This window comes from Chlamydotis macqueenii, chromosome 1 (genome assembly GCF_036417535.1).
Source record: "Chlamydotis macqueenii isolate bChlMac1 chromosome 1, bChlMac1.mat, whole genome shotgun sequence".
In the NCBI taxonomy this organism is placed as follows: domain Eukaryota; kingdom Metazoa; phylum Chordata; class Aves; order Otidiformes; family Otididae; genus Chlamydotis; species Chlamydotis macqueenii.
Window position 1 is genome coordinate 94,514,946 of NC_141556.1, and position 18,990 is coordinate 94,533,935.

Genomic DNA, 18,990 nt, shown 5'->3' on the forward strand with positions numbered 1-18,990 from the left:
CTGCCGCTCAAGGCAAGAAGATACTACTCAAGTGATCTAGCGAGGTTCTCCAGAACACAAAGAAGAATTGTATTGAAATCTTCACTTGTTTAGTTAAACTGCCTATAGACAAGTAAGTAATTCTCACTGTCGCTTAATTCTAAAAAGTATCAGGTGACTGTTGGCACATGTGGGCTGAGAACTACAGACTTTGTCAAAATAACAAATAACTTGGCCTTGTTTGCTAGCAGAAGCTAATATGAGACTATTAGTGCCCTAACGCTGACAGCCATGCTAATGCCTTAAACAAGAGACACTGGGTGACCGAAGAGAGCCCCAACACACCCTAACATGCAGTGACAACTCTCTTCGTAACTTCAAGATAAAATTCCTTTTCTGTACCTGAGGAGGTCCCCATCTCAATTCAGCTATTTAAAAATCCTTCAGGCTGACTAATGCTGTTTAAGGAATTCTGCACTGGCTTCCGCTAAGCCAAGAATAATCTCATTTTTTTCCCTTCCCCATAGGAAATTGCTGCCATCCCAAATATGCATGCACTTAAATACCACAGCCTGATTTTGAAACAGAGCTTGTGGCAGGTTATTGCCCAGTTCAGTAAAGAAAATTCAGATATTAGTTGGCTGAATTCAACATAGAGTAAACACTAAACTATGTTTTTAAAAAGGATGGGCACAAATGCCACTGTAGTATTTCATCATTAAACTATTCATCTTTCTATTTCAACAGTTACATCCATTATGAAAATAAGCTGTTAGGGAAGTACACAACAAATAAATAATACGTATTAACTTATAAAATATCAAACAAATTGTCTACATACAAAAAAAGTCAATGTTAGTCACTTAAACTTCACAGAATATTTATATCATAGAAGCCCTTTTGTGCCCCAGCTTGTGTGTGCCTGTCAGGAACAGCTGGAGAATCAACCATCTTGGCTTTAAAAACGCTACTGTACTGCTGAAGTACTGCCCTGCCGTGCTGAGGCTCCCCGTGGGGTCACTGACAGGCAGTGGGCATGCTGATTGCTGAGGAGAGCCTTTAGGAGGGCTGCAGGCTCAGTACTATGTTCTGTTTTGATAATGCCAGGTGCCAAAATATATATCAGGCATCTGTACAAAAGAATTTTTTCGAGTGAGGTTATGTTTTTGTTCATATTGGGAATGCTTTACAACAATGCTAACATCATTCTAGTTCAATTGTTCTCTCCTACAAATCATTCGTGTGCAAACCAAATATTTCTTTCCACTAGTGCTTCATACCTGTGAAATTGCTACAGTAGTCTCCAGTGAGGGGATAAATGCCAGACAGGGATTTTAAATTTGCATTTTGTTTTGATTGTGCATGTATCTTCTCTTACCTGAGGAGATTTTTTGCCGTGGTATACAAACTTTCACTATCCATTTCAGAGTTACAGAAAAATGAACTTTCATAACCTCTGCCACTTCTGATCCCCTCTTAAAAATGTCACTTTACACAGAAAAGCCAGGAGTAATTGAGATAAACAGACATCTGTACATTTTAGCCATTCATTTAGAAAACATCTGGATCCATCCATGCAATGTTAAGACTATAAGTAACTTTGCAGTTACATCTGAGCCCATTGCTATGGCAACAAGGTAGTCTTTATCTCCCACATGCATTCTACTGATTTCTTTTTTCTTAAAGCAGCTTCCTGAAATGAAAAACAGAGAAGCAATGATTAAGTTAGTCTCTTTCAAACATTGGATTCAAGGCTTATACGAGGCAGCCCTTACTACTTTCCAGCTGTGGAAAATTTAGACGCTGATCCTTTTCAAGACGAAAAAATGAACAACTGGCATGGAAAAATGTGAACTGCTGTTATTTTCAATTTTTAAAAAAGTATAGTTGATAATCTTGGAACACAAGGTTTTTTTGCTACTGTAGCTATTTTTAATAGGATCCCAAGGAAGTGTACTACAGTATCTTTCAAACCAACACAGCTAGCTGTAATTTGCTGCTTGCTGGAGTGGGAGTACAGTTCCTAAGAGTCTGTATGCTAATAACTAATTCCTTGATGGCCTTTTTAATGGCTAGCTTTTATCAAAGCACTCAGCTCAGCTTGGTTAATTGTTCGGAGTTGTAAGCTTCCTATTATGGTAGGTGCCCACCATACTAGACAGGATTGTACTGGTGATCTGTTGTTTTTTTGGTTCGTTGCCAAGTCTTGAGAACTCGAGATAAACTAACATGCTTTTAAAATTTATATTTTAAATAGAACACTAGGCAATAGTAACTACTCTAGAAGAGTTGAGAAGGTTCTATCTGTGCTGTCAAGGACCTAAATTGATGTCAGTACTTCTCTGACACCCATTAACTTTGGGATTCCTCTTCACTGCTTTTAACATACCTTCTGGGGCTATCGACTTTTGACACTGATTATTTTAAGTATTTTTAAAGGGTTGAACCTCTTCAGAAATAATGTTGAAATCTTAACCTGTAATGTCCCAGCATTTCTAGACTCTTTATGTGAAAAATACAGTAATGTAGTAAAGGCCACCTGAGAAAACATCAAAGGAGTTATCCGGACAAGACATTTCACTCACATTTGATGCTGCCTAACAAACTCTGCAAACTGACGGTCTTTAGCGTAGAGCTCTATAATTCGAATTCTGTCCTGAATTTCCTAGAATACAAGAAACACAATTGTTAAGTACATAATAGAAATTAGAATACTACTGAAAATAACTGATTTCTGGATTTTGGAAAATAAAACTCCTGTGCTTTGCTATTTCAAGGAGTAGAGCTTGAAATTGAGCACTCCGATACTAAAATTCTTCTTCACACTATTTAAGTGAAGCACTTCATTGGAATCCAGTAATACTGTACTTTTAAATGAAAACCAGGGTTTGGACAGAGCGTGGCATTTCAACAGGCTTTAACAAAACCATTTATCTCTCATAGATACTTTGCCTAGAAGCCCAGCTACAGGCTGGATTCACACCTCTCTCTGTTGCTTAAGGATCTGTGGTTAGTTCCTGGATGTAAATCCCTTCTCTTTAGCCTCCTACTATAAACTCTGGATATTGCATACACAGGAAGAAAGGAGAAGGATGTGATCTAACTTGCAGATTATAGAAAGACTAAAAATTTAGAAATAAAAGAAAAACCTAAGAAGGCCTGAATGTGCCAGGTTTTCACCATATAAACTACTCTTACATAAGGTAGTTGGCATTAAAAGCTGAAGGCTGTGTCGAGCAATACAGTAACAAACCTCCCCAGCTCCCCTGAAGTTACTGAAGCCATCAGCTCCTTTATCATGTGAAATTCATTACAGGTCAGAACACACCCATTCCTTTCTGTATACCTAACAACAAGCAGGGAAAGAAATGTTTTCCCTCTTCTCTTCAATAGTTGCAGCAGCCATAGTTGCAACTTGCTTATCTAGAGCATAGACACTGGGGAAAGATTGGGCCCACCTCTCAGGTTACAAGTGTGGAATAAGCTTATTGTTCACAGGATTTTTTTCCATGCCCCTATGAAAACAAGGTCATTTACCTCCTTAGTAAGCTCACTATTTTCATAAATGTGCCTGATCTCTTCACTGCTGTAGTCTGTGGATGTCTCTGCACTGGTAGAACTGTAGGACGTTAGCTGTGGGTATCTCCGGTAATAATGGCTGTAGCCAGTCGTATCGCTTTCATACATGGGGTTGTATTTAACTGCATTCTCAATGGACGAGAGGCTGTCACCCTGCCTGGGGGAGCAATAAACAAACTGTGAGCTTCTCTGCAGCCTGGCAGCAGATAAAGGAAGCCTGGCATTTGGAAGCACCTGTGCATCCTGTCGCTTTTCAACTGTGTGATATAAGACTCATGACAGAATTCTCCTTAATGTAGCAGATGTGTTTTAATATATTAGATGGTGTCACTTACCCCTGTGAGTCCTCAGTGTCACTCTTTGTGTACTGGTCTCGAAGGGTCCTGGCCAAGAAAAAGATGACAGCAGATGCCACAAGAAGGAATCCTGCCACAGAAGCAATTGCAATACCCACAACCAGTGGCTCAGACACGTATTCTTCACAGTGCTCCCCTCTGTACCACCAGTTCTCTCCCACACGACACCTGCAACAAAGAAACATGGGGAAATTAAACACCAGCAAAAACTTTGGTTAATGTAAGTGTATTTAACTTCCTGTTATGATATGCACTCAGTTCAGTCACCTCAATAAACATTTGCACATTCAAGCACCAACTGTATTATTATTATTGTAAATAGCCTTTTTGGTATAGAATCTTAGAGTAGCTTGGGTTGGAAGGGACCTTTAAAGGCCATCTAGTCCAATGTCCCTGCAAGGAGCAGGGACATCTCCAATCAGATCAGGTTGCTCAGAGCCCAACCTGGCCTTGAATGTTTCCAGGGATGGGCATCTACCACCTCTCTGGGCAACCTGTTCCAGTGTGTCACCACCCTCATTGTAAAACATTTCTTCTTTATGTCTAGTCTAAATCTACTCTTTTTTATTTCAAAACCATTACTCCTTGTCCTATTGCAACAGGCCCTGGTAAAAAGTCTGTCTCCATCTTTCTTGTAGGCTCTCTAAGTACTGAAAGGTCTCCTTGCAGCCTTCTCTTCTCCAGGCTGAACACCCCCAATTACTGAATTGAGTGAAGATAGGTGACATAAAAACCGATAATGCGTTTGTGATGGAAAAAGTCTGTGTTTTTTTTCAATTTAGAGTATCCTATGATGTGTTAAGACTGGAAGATGTTTAGACAAAGTAAAAAGTTGTGCCTTGATTGAACCTTGCACGTGACATATCAAACACTGTAAAACATAGCAAGCAGTTGTCTTCATCATATTGTAATGTAAATACAAGTGAAGGTGTGGTTAAATGAGCAGAATGTTTATACTGTACTGAACTCCACAATGGTTAATTAAATACATAAAATAAATTACTAGAAAGAATTGTGTGTCCAAGATTGTATCTTTGGAACAGTTGCCCAAAACAGCATTCAGTATTTTTGCTTTGCTGTGGTTTTGAACATGAGAACTTTAACATTAATACTGACTTTAAATATACCAGTAAAAATAATATATATGCATTATGTGTGTTTGGGAGTTCTTGCTATAACAACTCAAGGAATTATAAGCTATTCTGATCATTCAAAGCAATGAACCTTGTTAATAAGACACATGAGTAAATTAAGTCTTCTAACATAAATATCTGAAATAGTTTCTGAAAGTAGCAGACAATACTTCAAATTTTTCAAGAAGTTTTTAATAAATACCAGACAGAGCATGATAACATTTATACTACATCTGTGACAGTATCCATTTTTGTAGCTTGAAAACCATTTTTATTTCTCCTGTTAACTGCTAGAATTCTAAGATTGACTTTAGAGATGTTCTAGGTAAGCTTTTTTTTTTAAAAAAAAAAATAACCTGAAGTAACATAAATAATAACTACTAGTAGTCATATTCTTTTTTGCAGTAAGTCTCCTACCTTTTGTTAATAGGTATATTTTGTTCTTAAAAATAGACTATTACATTACTTGAAAAGGAAAAAATTAAGTGCAATGTCAGAGGGAGCATTGATTTGTCTATATCTTGTACCAAGTCTTTTCCATTATCTATAAAATACAGAGATCCTGTTCAAATACATCTATATCTTTTTAAAAGCAAAATTTTGAACCAGAGAGCCTGTGCCTTGATCTTTTTATGAACCACACATTATTTTTCCTAAATGGCCAATGATTTACTTTTATGACTTTTTCTTAATCAAAAGCACGATTTTTATGCTATATGATATACCTTCCAGATATGTTTTTTTCTGATGGAATTAACTCTCATATGCTTTATGACATTACCTAACACTTTGTTACTTGAGAAAGTCTCTGGAGATAAATTCTATGCCCAAAGGTCAATGAATGTGATTTGAACAATTGAGCATGTTCCATTTTTCCAGTTAGTTTTATTTCCTGATGTTCCTATTCTATTAAAGAAATTTGTTACTCTCTCATTTCCGATATATACATAGGGAAATAAATGTTCCTATTGAGACCTCCACTCAGCAGCATAACATGAATGATAATCATTATAATCTCACTTGTTACACATTATCTCACAGAATTTTGCACAAGTCTTTTTGAATGCTCCAACAGAGGAGACAGTAAGGGGTTTTCATACAGGAAGCACATACTTCAAACAGCAGGATGACCTACCTGCAGATGGCCCCTTGCCCAGGGCTTATGTCACACTTCCCATCGTTCAGGCAAAAGTTCGGTTGCAGATCACAAATGCTATTGCATGGCAGCCCATCGATGCTTAGGTAGCCAGGGTTGCAGACACACTCAGCTTCCCCACTCCAGCGATTTACTAAACATTCGGAGAACTCATTGCAGGCCTGGAACTTGCAGGGATCTGCTTGCTCACCTGAGAACACACAAAGCAGAAAATATTAACGATAGAGGAGAACCTTAACTGGGGCAAAGCACTGGCTGTCTGCTGCCATTTGCTCTAATGGTTTCTTGGTTAAAATAATCCACAAAAACTTTGCATGCGTCCTACCTGAGCAACAAAATGTTCTGCCAAGGTGAACAAGCACTAGCAAGTGTTCCTCTGTCTGCACAGTGCATGTCAGCGGTATGGCTAAGACCACCCAACTAGCCAACTGAAAAAGCAAGTATAAAGTGTTTGTTTTCTTACTGGAACACGCAGTACCTCGGATGTTCTCCTGTCTGCTGGAACTATATTTTGCAGATGAGTAAAACACAGCTGATCTCCAGTATTTCTGTTATGGAAAATCTACGCAGCATACAGGGAAGGGCAAGGGGACTTTGGGCACTCAACTCCTACTGTGAGGTGATTTGCCTTTGTCTGCAAGGAACACAAGCTTGTAGCATTTGAGATATCTCATGTATATCAAGATTAAGAGGGCTAGCATACAGTTAAATGATCAATATCAGAAGATTTGGCATGCTAATTAGACCATCTTTATAAGAGAGCTACCTCAGAAGAACAGCTACCATTTGCCAACAGGTTGGCAATGTTATTTTTCTCTAACCTTAAAACAGAAAATATTTCTGAGTTGCTCCTGTGGTAAACTACTGGCTAACTTGGACAGGGAAAAAACTTTTTCCCCTGTATCAAAGAGTGAACTAAGAGGGCCTGTAACTTTTCAGTGCAACCAAGACTTTACCACAAGAGTGAGGAAGCAGCAGTTACCTGTGCAGGTGACTACCTGGCAGCTAAACTGGCTACCACCTGTGGGAATGATCATATGCACCACTGTTCTCACTGACCAGCCTTCCCCCCTCACTCCCCAGTGAAAGTGCACTGGCATTATATAGAGTATTACATGAGCCAATTTTGTCTCCATATTGCTATGTGGGCACAATATAGTTTGCTCAGTCTGGGTCCCACTTTGATTTTCACCTCTTTAGTCCCTTAACAGATTTTTGTTTGTTTGTTTGAACTCCTTGAAAGGCTGTCTTCCTAAAGCCCAGCCTGTGAAAAGCAGTGGGCAGTCTCAGAGCCACTGGGATCCTTACTAAATTCTTAAAGCCGAAGTTGCTCTAAATACCTTGTTCCAAACTGCATTACCCTGTCCTCCTTACCAGATTCCACATCCAGGGAGTATTTATCAATGGCCAGGTTCATGGTGTGATACGCGGTGTTGCAGAAGTCTTCCAGGATCATGTACACAGCGTTGGTGACATTCCGAGGCACAGGTTTGGCAAATTTCATTCGACTGTTCACTACGATGCTGCCATTTCTGAAGTTCAGGATTTCTAGATTCTGGAAGCCTGTCAGATTTGACTGAAGGTAGGGGACCAGCTGCAACACAGGGGATGTGACAGAAAAGCTGAATCTTTGAATGTCTATTCAAGCCAGTTGCACTGTTATCGCACCAGACAGCCGGAGTCTGAATTATTTTATCCAAATCCCACAGCAAGGGTATTAAAACATTACCCAATGGAAGCTCATGCTGGCAGCTTGCCAGGACCCCAAGTACTTCAGACAGTTCATAAAAGTACACCAATTTGCAGACCGTTTCCAGAAATCTATGATTCAGAAATACAATTCTCGGGACGTACATGGTGTTCTCCCTGGAGCTAAGCACCAGGCATACTTGCTGTTTCACAGCAGATTTCCTTCAGGCGTGTCCCCCTTCCCCCTCTCTCCTTTGCTCCCTTCATTTCCCACAACAAAATGTTCATTTCAGTCAGGAGAGGGGAATTTCCCAGTTACATTTTGGCAATTGTGCCATGTAACTCCTGTGAGGCTTTGCTAGTCATCAGTCAGTTTAGAAACAGCTTAGATCCCCAAATTACCTCTTAGGACGGGTTGAATGTGTTGCAGAAAAGTTACCTCTCCACAGCCCAAATTTATTTACTTCTCTCTCCCCATAGACTAAATACAGAGCACTCTGGAAGCAAGCAAGGGGACTTCAGCTACACTGCTATATTTATTGACACCAGCAGAGCGTCTGGCCTATAGCCCTAAAAATTTAAGCTTTAGCAAGACTACTGACTGAATAAAACGCAAAAAAACACACCCCGCTTCCCCATTTCCAGACAGAATTTTCCCGTGGAGGGACACAAATAGTATCTGTAAACATCAGTCTTGAGTTGCTCTCTGCAAAAGGGAGCCAACAAACTATTATTTACCAACAGTTTTGTCTATCTAGTAATGGACATTCAGCATAGAAGTGATTCTTACCAATTCCAAGAAGCGTTGCTCCAATGCTTTGTATTCAGGGGAATTTTTATTAAACAGGTCCTCTGAGAACATCATGTTGGTAACTCGAAGACTGAAAAACACAACTAGAGCTCGTGATGGGATAGGAGTACCACTGTGATTTTCATGTGTGGCCCAAGCCACACTGGCCATCTCTGTGGACTGGACATGAGTTGTTAGCTCCACGTGACTTTCAGTCATGCTCCTGCCCTCCTCAGTAAGCTCAGGAGAAAAGTGGACAGTGCTTACACGATCCAGGTCCACGGAAACATCCAGGACTCTCGTTGTTTCATCTCCCAGCTTTGTTGTGGTAGCCACAGATGATGGTGTCATGGATCCCACAGGAGGGAGATGGGACGGAAGCTCAACAGTGTTTGTTGTTACACTCACTGTTACGTAAGAGTTCATAACAGTGCTGAAGCTCATGGAAACATGCGTGTCATGGTCTGTACCACCCTGTCCAGTGAAGCCCTCTGGAACAGTGGTCTGATCTATTACAGAAGGAACTGCCGTTGGAATCTGGGTGGCAATTGGTGTTGCTGATTGCACTGTCTGATCTAATGAGTTTTCTAGTGCTCTGTCAGTAGGCCAAACATCAACTGTTTTTTTAACTGCTAATCCAGTAGTGTCTTGGCTTGCCAATGATGAATCTAGGGTTTGCTGGTCTTCTGTGGAAGCATCAATGTTTACCATGGCAGAATCTGCAGTCAGAATAGTTTCTGAAGAGCTTATGTCCACGAGTCCTATTGTAGCAGCTTCAGTTACATCTGACTGCTCCACTGTGAATAGCTCTTCTACTGTTATCCTGTCTTCAGATTGGTGTTCAACTGCTTCAGAAATGATGTTCTGACCTACACTGGACTCTTCAGGTTGCTCCATACTGATGGTCCCTGTAGATGTAAGACTATCTTCCACAGACAGACCTGTATTGTGCGATGAGACAGGGGCCTCTCCAGTTGGCATGTCTACAAAGGAATGGTCCACTGAAGGCTCCAAAACCAAGGATGGGTTAACGAAAGAAGACTCATACATGCTTGATATTTCTGTCTGTGTAGATGGTTCCACAGATGATGGCTCTTCTGTCTGTAACAGAGGTACCTGCTGAGTTGTAGTCTCTGGAAAGACAAATATTTCAGACTCATCAAGAAAATCTTCTTTTATATTGGCCATACCTTCATTCTCGTCTTTGGAAGGATCATCATCTAGTTTATTCCTTGAGTTAAGAATATAATCTAAGATCATGCCTTCAGGAATATCCTCAGTTTTGATTAATGACGATTCATTGTCATCTTCAAGCCAGCTATCAGGACCAGGGTAGAAAATTGGTTCCAGTGTTGCTTCTTCCCAAGGCCAAATACTTGATTCCATTTCTTTTCCTGAACCATCAAAAGCTGAACCCGACCCATCATCATATATAACTCTATATCCAAGATATATATCAGTTTCATCTTTCATAGGGTGTACTTCTAAGGGAAAAGGAATTTCTTCCATAGACTCATCCAACACAGAGTCTGCATTGTTACTGCCTGCAGGACTACCCTGAGTTCCTTCTTCCTTCTCAGCAGATACTGTTTCTTTAATATCAGTTTCTGTGACTGATGAAGAGGCCACTGTTGGTGCAGAAAGCAGAGGAACTGCATAATCATCTGTAGATGGAGGTTCTTCAGGCACAAGGTGAGGAGGACTTGAAGGCAAAAGGTCTTCAGATACTCCAGTATCTTCAAACACTAAAAATAAGTTTCCAATTAGTTGCTGCTTATGATACAAAGTCTCCCATTAAATTCATTTTATTGTCTCTAGATCTGTATTCAGCATGTTTCCCGTGATATATCCTGGCCTTTGTATGCCAAAGTCAGCAGGACCCCTGTTGACTTCTCCCACTTTTATTTCAGATATTCTATGGGCCAAGTCAAGACATATGAAAATACTTATGTGCAATTAAAAAAGTATCATATGCATACCATTTCCTGAAGGGATAAACAGGCATTATTAGCTGTTACAAACATTTTACCTTAGTATATTTTCCTTGGATACATTCACACAGGAACAGTAAAAACTATCAGAGAAAGATACCAAATTTTTTAGACCTTTCTGAAAAGCCATTTTGGTGAACTGTACCTTTGGTGAATATCAGGAAACACTGGCATCCAAATTTAAGCTTCAGGTAATGGCATTAACTTACCATCTAAAGAGTTGTGGACTGAAAGCCATTCCAGAGAGTCTGCAGAATCACGCCCTGACACTGGTGCTGTGACCAAATGAGGAGTCTGATTGCCATCCTCCAAATTCAGCTCATCGGGCAAAGAAGTGACATCAGCCTCTGAGGAGAGTGGAGCTTCAGGGGCCAAACTGGCCTCAGAGTCCAGATTTTCTGGTCTTGGTCGGATTTCATTGTCATTGGACTGTTCACTGTCTGAAGTGGAATCTGGTTTGGTGAAGTCAAAGGGCAAGGTATTGCTGACAGTTGATTCATCTGCTGAAGGCCGTTCAGCTAAGAAGGCGCTGTCCTGGAACATAAACCCACTATTAGTATTTCCACTATTACAGGGGAAGCATTGGCTGTCCACGTTGGGCTGAACACAGAGGATGTTAACAGCAGCCAACAGCAAAATCTGGTATTACTGCCTCTGTGTGAAGGTAATGCATAGCAGCAGGAGGCGCCAAACTGGGAGGACTGGCAAATATATACCCTTTGCTAATCATGTGCAAGGTACATGTGAAATGCGTGTCCTTGTGCCATAAATTTCACATCCAGTGATGTCCACTAAAAAGGGGAAGACGCCATTCACATTGTTTGGAGTGCAGCTACAGTTATGGTATTAAGAGATTTTTACTGTCTATACCCACTCCATCTCTTTTCCTTTTCTTTACTGAAAAAATACATCTGTCCATTTCTAATTAAATCCAACGTAAATGCACACAATACTGCCTGCATTCCTAAAGCATGAAGAGGTCTTAACAGCTATCATTCATCAGCTACATAATCAATACAGTAACTATAATATTATAGCTACTATGATACATAAAATGGTTTAGAAATGAAACTTGAATGTATGCATGCCCTGTGGTCATTTGTTGCTGTCTTTTCGTATGTGGGTGTGAGAACTCCAAGAGTGTTTAGAACCAGGAATAACTTTAATCTCAAAGCCAAGATGCCTGTGCAGAGGGGAAAAAAAAAAAAAAAAAAAAAAAAAAAAAAAAAAAATCTATCAGCAGTAATGATGAACCGCAAAGAGTATGCACAATGACATTGCAAATTGCTTGAAATGTGAAAAAATAATTTGTTTTTAAATCTCCAGTTTGCACACCATTTACTTACTACTCCGTACCCCAGTCATTACTAGGTTTACGGCTAGAATACTTAGCACATTTCATCTTTGAATATTAATCTATTACTACGGTGTCTCATGAGGTAATTATATTAGGAAAATCAATGAAGAGATTAAGTTATTTGGTCAAGGCTACAAAAGTAAGCTGAATGCCTAAAACTCAGGAATTAGTGCTTCATGTGGATACCTGCCCACGTATCAATGCTGTGCAGTAGTATGATATCAACAACAACAACAACAAAAAATCCAACGCTTGGGGTATTAAAAACTGCCAAACAATTTCAAGAAATGGTGACTAGTAAAGTTAAGTGGGCAGTGGACACAGGTTTCTGTAAAACGTATTAAAGTCCAAAACCATTTCAGCCAGTTCTGTAGCTCACCATTCCTGTCTAATCTCTTTCTTTTCCTTGACCAGCATGAATAACAGGAAGAATCCAAATACTTCTCCATTTGAAATTTTACTCCTGGCTGAAATGTGGGTGAAGTAAATTTTCAGCTTCATTCAAACTGCATTCAGACTCTTTGGAAACAAGCCAGTTAAGGTATTTTTAGTAAATTATTTGTCTACCTGTATTGATCACATTTTTATAGCCAGTTGTTACACCACCACAGTCTCCTCACATTTTTTAATTTATATGGTAACAAACAGTTGGAAAGTATATATACCATATAAACATGTGCTCCAGCAATTATCTTTTTGGCAAAATTGACCAGTATAAATAAAGCTGTAAAAAAAGTTACTGTGTGAGATTAGAAACAAATTACACATAGAAATTCCATAAAGAATGAATAAGGACTACCAGCAATAGCTTCTCAATATTTTTTTTTTTTATGTGAGCACTTAGTTGCCAGGGATTTCACTTCATCATTTATTTGAATGTGGACAGATGTTCCTATGACAACTAACATTATTCAAAGATTCTTGTTACAGTGCAATATATTATATTAACAAGTTTAATATCATATTGGCAAGTTCTGGTTTTCACTTATGTCTTTTGAAAGGCTTACAAATATGACAGATGACTGCAAACACAGAACCCCCTCCCTTATTTTCCATTTTCTGCTGCCAAAAAGGCATTGTATTCAGCAAGCCAGAGCATTCTACCTGTTACCACTCAATAGAAATAACAAGAAAATACAGATTTCGAAAACTAGACTTTATTTTTTTCTTCAATTTTTAAAATCTATAAAACTCAAAGAAAAGAATTAATGATTAGTTGGTAGCATCTGCTAGCAATTAGATGGTGAAGTCATGATAGTCCCATATTATGTCATGAGTATATATGATCATACAAATCCAACTTATTCTCATATCAGCTAAGAAAAATGATAGCAAAATTCTTTTCCATAGGTAACAGTTCCACTCAGCACTATCTACTTGAACCCTAAAGGTTTGACATCTGTGGAAGTAATTGACTAATCGTTTCAGCCTTGTTTACTGTTTAAGAATGTTTATGCTTTTCTTAAATTTATTGAAAGTTACCTCCCAAATTGCAGATTGTACACAGCTGGTTTGGGATATACCCAATATCTTTTACATAATTAGAGTTTTTGGTTGAAGACATAGATGACATTATTATTCATAGTCCATGATTAGAGAAATGTAACTTCCAAAAATTTTTATTGTATATATTATTTGCTAAAACAGGTTTAAAATTTATTATTGCAATGCTACCTCTACTCTAAAATCTTATTGACTGCATATCAGTCAGAGTATCTACAGATAGAATGTAAAGAGGGCAGAATTCTTTGTCTTACTAAAATAAACATCTGCCACATTTTAATCTAGTTCGATAGCTCTACTAAAGAGAAAGCTCTTTCCTGAAAGTTACCTTAAATTTATGTGTATTCACTCTATGTTTAAGCCATTTATGGCAAATCCACGTGAATTTGCATTTTAGACATAGAATCATAGAATGGTTAGGGTTGGAAGGAACCTTCATCAATGATTAGTTTTTCAAACTCAGGGAAAACTGGCATGAAATTAAAGATATTATACCTGTGGCTGTTCTAACAAGAATATGTGGGTTTTGTGAGGTGAGTACAAATTTTGCTTCCATAAAGATTTCAGAAGTTGGCCTGAAATTAAATGTGTCTGTGTTCACATTATCTCATAATGAACTTAGCGAAAATCTACCATCAGGCATAGGTGGATCTAGATTTTGTGGCATGAACTGAGCTCATTTCTTCTTGGAAGGCACATCTGGTTGACAATCCAGAGTGCAGAGCAGAAACCTACTGGATAAATCCTCAAGCCAAACAATGCTCCACCATTCAGAAATTCTAGCTGTCGGCAGAACTAATTGATTTTATCTCGGTGTCACTGCCACCTAACTTGGTATCTCTGCTTAAAGCCCCTTTATATTGTACAGACATGGTCAGAGATATTAAGTCTCCTGTGCAATGGGGAACTTCAGTCTATGTCCCGGGGTAATCAGAGGAGATAATTACAATTTCAAGAGAAAAGAAAAAAAAAAGAAAGCACTGCCTATTATTTTTCTGTGTTTCCTTTGCTGGCATTAAGGGGATGGGCATAATTTTAACACTGAACTGAGAACTTTCAGTGGAAGCAATACAGTAACAAAAGGAGCATATGAAACTTACTCTTTTATCTCTTCTAACAGCCAGCTTTAGTGATTACATCTATTTCTCACTTTCCAAAGAAAGGTAGTGTTCTGGTTTTGTTAGTGAGGGGGGGCCTAAGGTGGTAGCATCTGTAGGAAACTGCTAGAAGTTGCTCCCCTTTGTTTAGTGGACTCGGCCGGGCCTAGGGCGGACCTGCTGCTGGCCAAGGCTGAGCCGATTGGTAGCAGAATGTCCCGTGATAACGCCTCTGCGATAACGTATTTAAGAAAGGGAAAACAGGAAAAAAAAAGGGGAGAGAAGATGTGAAGCAGCTGAGCAGGGGGCAGAGAGGGGGAGGCGTGAGCCTCGTGGGCCTTGCAGGCCTCATCCTCTGGCCTCTCGCCGGGCAGCCGACTGGGCCCAACTCGGCCCAGCCTGGCTGCAAGAAGTGGAGAGGAGATGAGAAGTGAATAAGATGTAAAAAGGATCCTGAGAGGCATCTGCCAGCCTGTTGTAAGGAACAACTGCAGATGCCAAGGTCAGTGAAGGAGGGGGAGAAGTAACGCGGCTCCTGGCCAAGATTCCTCTGCAACTCGTGGTGAAGACCATGGTGGAGCAGATTGTCCCCCTGCAGCCCATGGAGGTCCACGGAGGGGTAGAGATCCACCTGCAGCCTGTGGAGGACCCCATGCCAGAGCACGGAGGCCTGAAGGAGGCTGTGGCCCGTGGAGGGCCCGCTGGGACAGCTGTTCTAGAGGGACTGCACCCCGTGGAAGAGATGACCCACGCCGGAGCAGTTTCATGAAGGACTGTGGCCCGTGGGAGGGACCCCACGCTGGAGCAGAGGAGGAATGCGAAGAGTTCTTCCCCCGACGATGATACAGCGGCGTAAAACAACACGTGATGAACTGACCGCGACCCCCATTCCCTTTTCCCGCCCCGTGCCGCTCGGGAGGGGAAGGTAGTAGAGATAATGTTAAGCCCGGGAAGAGGGAGGGGTGGGGGCAGGTTATCTTGTTCCCTGTCTCATTCTCCTGCTAATTTTAGAAATAAATGAATAGTTTTCCCCAAGTCGAGTCTGTTTTGCCCGTGACAGTAACTTTAAGGATTTCTCCCTGTCCTTATCTCAAACCTTGAGCCATTTTTCTTATATCATCTCCCCCTATTCTCTCGGAGGGTGGGGGGAGCGAGAGAGAGACTGCATAGTCTGGTCCCGATTGGGGCTGAACTACGACATGTGGGAAGAATCATGTCTTTAGAGCAATTTACAGTCTAAACATTATGGAAAAACAAAGGAAGCCTAAGAAGCCAGGCCTGGCTGTACAGTCAGGAACAGAGTACGACCATGTAATACAAGCTTATCACAGAAAACTGCTGTGCAACAGATACCAAATAATCAGATGAGAGATTTCACCAGAGGTTTTACTCCAGTATGTCTTCATCACTACTTATTCTGCATGAACAACAGGACAGAGAAGCTCTGGGTGCTGGCTGCAATTCTGCCTTGCTGAGATAAGTTGTTCAAATGTGTCCAAAGGCCATCGCTCAGAACCATACTCACATCAAACTCTGGGCGCTCCAGCACAACTGGATGCTCAGTAATCCAGGACGGGTCTTCTGGTGTAGGGCGTAGTATTTCTTTCACTGTGGAAATAGAAATACTTGGGATCTAAAGGCTGCAGTAGCAGTGTGAGGAAGTTGGTTTGGAAGACTGACTGAAAAACCCTCCCTCATCTCAGACTTGTGGGTAAAATCTTCAGAAGGTTTGCCAGAGAGAATTTGTCTCTGGAAATACCCGCAGATCACTGACAAGAAGTACAGAGGAAAGATGAGAACAAAGGGGTCGACAGCACTCCTCTGCCACCTTTAGCAGGATTGTTGAATATTCAACAATAAACCAGTATTTCCTTTGTGCTGCTCAAGGCCAACACAGAGCTACTACGCATCATCTCAGCCACATTTCCCCTTCTATTCCTGTTAATTTTTGGAAGTATTGCTGAAATTGCATACCACAAACCTCAGTGTCAAAGAAAAGAAAAAAAAAGAGGCTAATCTAATGGGATACTAGTGCTAATAACTCAGCCTGGTTAAGATCAGAGCAAAACAAGCTACAATCTGAGATTTATTTTATAAAATCTCAGATGGGTGGCCCACCAATGCATCATAATTAATACTCACCGTTAGTAAGCTGGAGAGAGTTAGGGTCTAAAGACAAGGAAGTGTTTTCAAGCAAGGCATTTTTCTGGAGGATTTCAACAATATAATCTCGGAAATCACTGATGGTGTACACAACTGTTGGGTTATCCTCTATGCCCATAAAGGAGTTGTCCTCCACCTTGTTGGAATGAAGATTAATCAAGTCCCAAGTGGCATTGCTGATGGCTTTTCCATCAAACGTAACAGCATAGTGAACTTCTACCCCACTTCAGAAGTACAAAGAGAAAGAGAACACAGATGAGAGATGAAAGGTTTTCCAACGTATAGCAAACATTATGTTTTTTCTTTTTCCCAAGAACCTGTGTCAATAACCTTTTTCAATATAAAAATCTGTTGCTTTAAAGGATTCCAAATAAAAACAATTCAATTATTTTCACACTTGTGTCTGCCTGCCTGTGCTTTCCACCACTGCAAAGTTCTCAAGGAAAAGGCTACCACAATCTCACACCTGGTCTGGTCCCAGCCCTGTGTTTCTACTAGTGAATGGTAACAGACCACAAGCAGGCCAAAACGCTGGCTTTCTGCCAGCATTATTAATGGACCCACCAGCATGCAGTGGTGTGAGTGATGATTTTAGGGTCATGCCAACGATGGGAATGGCTCTGAGGTACAAAAAACAGCCAGGAAAAAAAGGCCTGTATGTAGTAGCAACCTATAGGAGCAAGAGGGAGCCCTGATCACTGTCGCTGTGCAGTGTCAAGCTGCTTGAAATAATGTCTTTAATAGCAATAAAATGGTATTTAATACAGCTTATAATTGGGAACACTTTTCTAGACTCATTTGATCATTTATTCTTTAACTAGGTTTTGCATCTGTGTACAGCTTAGCTTTTTTCCATATTAACTCTTGTCCATTTTCTTAATTTTATTTTCCTGAATACGTCTGGATGTCCTTTCCCACATGACAGCATAGGCAGCAATCAGATTTACCATACACTGGGCATAAGCACAAGGGAGCTTTAGAAAATATAACATATTTTGGCTGTGCACAGGGCACAGCAAGAAAATGAAGTAATCTATGAAGTGTTAGAAAAATGTGCTCCAAAGACAGCTTTTCCTCATTCCACAGAGCTGGACTGGATTGCTAAAGTAATCGCTCTGTTCAGAGAAGTCTCTAAAGCTCCAGCGCCAGATACAACAGAGACATCATCAGCAAACACCCTGACTAAAACCAGGAGCCTGTTGGAGTTTTGCTGCTGGCTCCATCATGGAAATGATCCCACCATAGGCTTACCATGGGCACTGACTGCCAGCAGAGGAAATAAAAAAGGACAGCAGTAGTGAAAAGGCACAGCAAAGATGGAATACAATATGCTCCTCAAAAGTAACATTTAGTTTTAATACAACTGTGCTGTCAGTTGCAGTTAATAATTCCTAACTAATAACTACAACACCATCATCTGTCTGGAAAGGGCTAAAACATCTGGTGCTTGGAGCATAGCCTGTGTGAATACTTGCATTCATCTTAGCCTGCAGAAGTGCAGAGTACTAGAGGATGGCTTTAAGTCACTATTGTTTGCGGAGAGATTTGTGTTTTCTAACCTTTCTTCCAAAATTAAAATGCTCATTCTCTGTAAAACTGTTTGTGGAAACAGTTTAAATCTTTGCTGGGAAATACAGAAGAGAAAATAGTCCATCTAGTAAGTTAAAGGCTGCAGTTAATTTTCTGTCTTGTGAAATTCTTAAAAAACTAAATGAGGAAAATTTTGAATGCTTAACCTGCATCTGTGTGACAAAAAACAAGTCTAGACTGATCCCATCTTCTGCTAAGGAATGTTTATAAAACTACTGCTAAGATGTGCAGCACCTCTGGCCTTGAAGTAGCTCAGCCAACTGCCTTTGCTGGAGAACTATGGTTTTCTTACCTCCTTTAATTTCTATAATAATAATAATAATCTTGTATCCATTCAAGACTTCGCTACAAAGTATGAAGACGTTGAGTCATCATTAAGCAATTTTGTTTTCTACACAAAAGAGACTCCTTTACACAAGTTAGCCCAGTAACTGACTTGAGTTTAGGAAGATTTTCCCCAAATATATTTTTTTTTATGGTTAGGAATTAAATAAGCAAATTAGGTTTATCTGTAACCAAAACAGAGCAGTTACTTGCAGTTTCTGGTAGAACCCCCTCAGATAATATTTATGCTGGATAACTATCTCGCTCTGGAGCCAAAACTACA

At 40.2% G+C, this 18,990-nt stretch overlaps 1 protein-coding gene across 1 annotated transcript in view; it reads right to left on the reverse strand.

Annotated features, from left to right (window-relative positions):
* Positions 1 to 1,592: 1,592 nt before the first annotated feature.
* The window catches only part of IMPG2 (interphotoreceptor matrix proteoglycan 2), a 61,022-nt gene continuing 43,624 nt past the window's right edge, over positions 1,593 to 18,990 (reverse strand). The window contains exons 11-20 of the mRNA XM_086761898.1: positions 16,773 to 17,017; positions 16,156 to 16,238; positions 10,883 to 11,207; positions 8,683 to 10,427; positions 7,578 to 7,797; positions 6,183 to 6,393; positions 3,894 to 4,082; positions 3,517 to 3,715; positions 2,565 to 2,644; positions 1,593 to 1,672 (exon numbers count right to left, since the gene is read on the reverse strand). Coding sequence (XP_086618024.1) covers positions 1,660 to 1,672; positions 2,565 to 2,644; positions 3,517 to 3,715; positions 3,894 to 4,082; positions 6,183 to 6,393; positions 7,578 to 7,797; positions 8,683 to 10,427; positions 10,883 to 11,207; positions 16,156 to 16,238; positions 16,773 to 17,017 — 3,310 coding nt within the window. The 3' untranslated portion in view covers positions 1,593 to 1,659. The remainder of the gene's footprint in view (positions 1,673 to 2,564; positions 2,645 to 3,516; positions 3,716 to 3,893; positions 4,083 to 6,182; positions 6,394 to 7,577; positions 7,798 to 8,682; positions 10,428 to 10,882; positions 11,208 to 16,155; positions 16,239 to 16,772; positions 17,018 to 18,990) is intronic.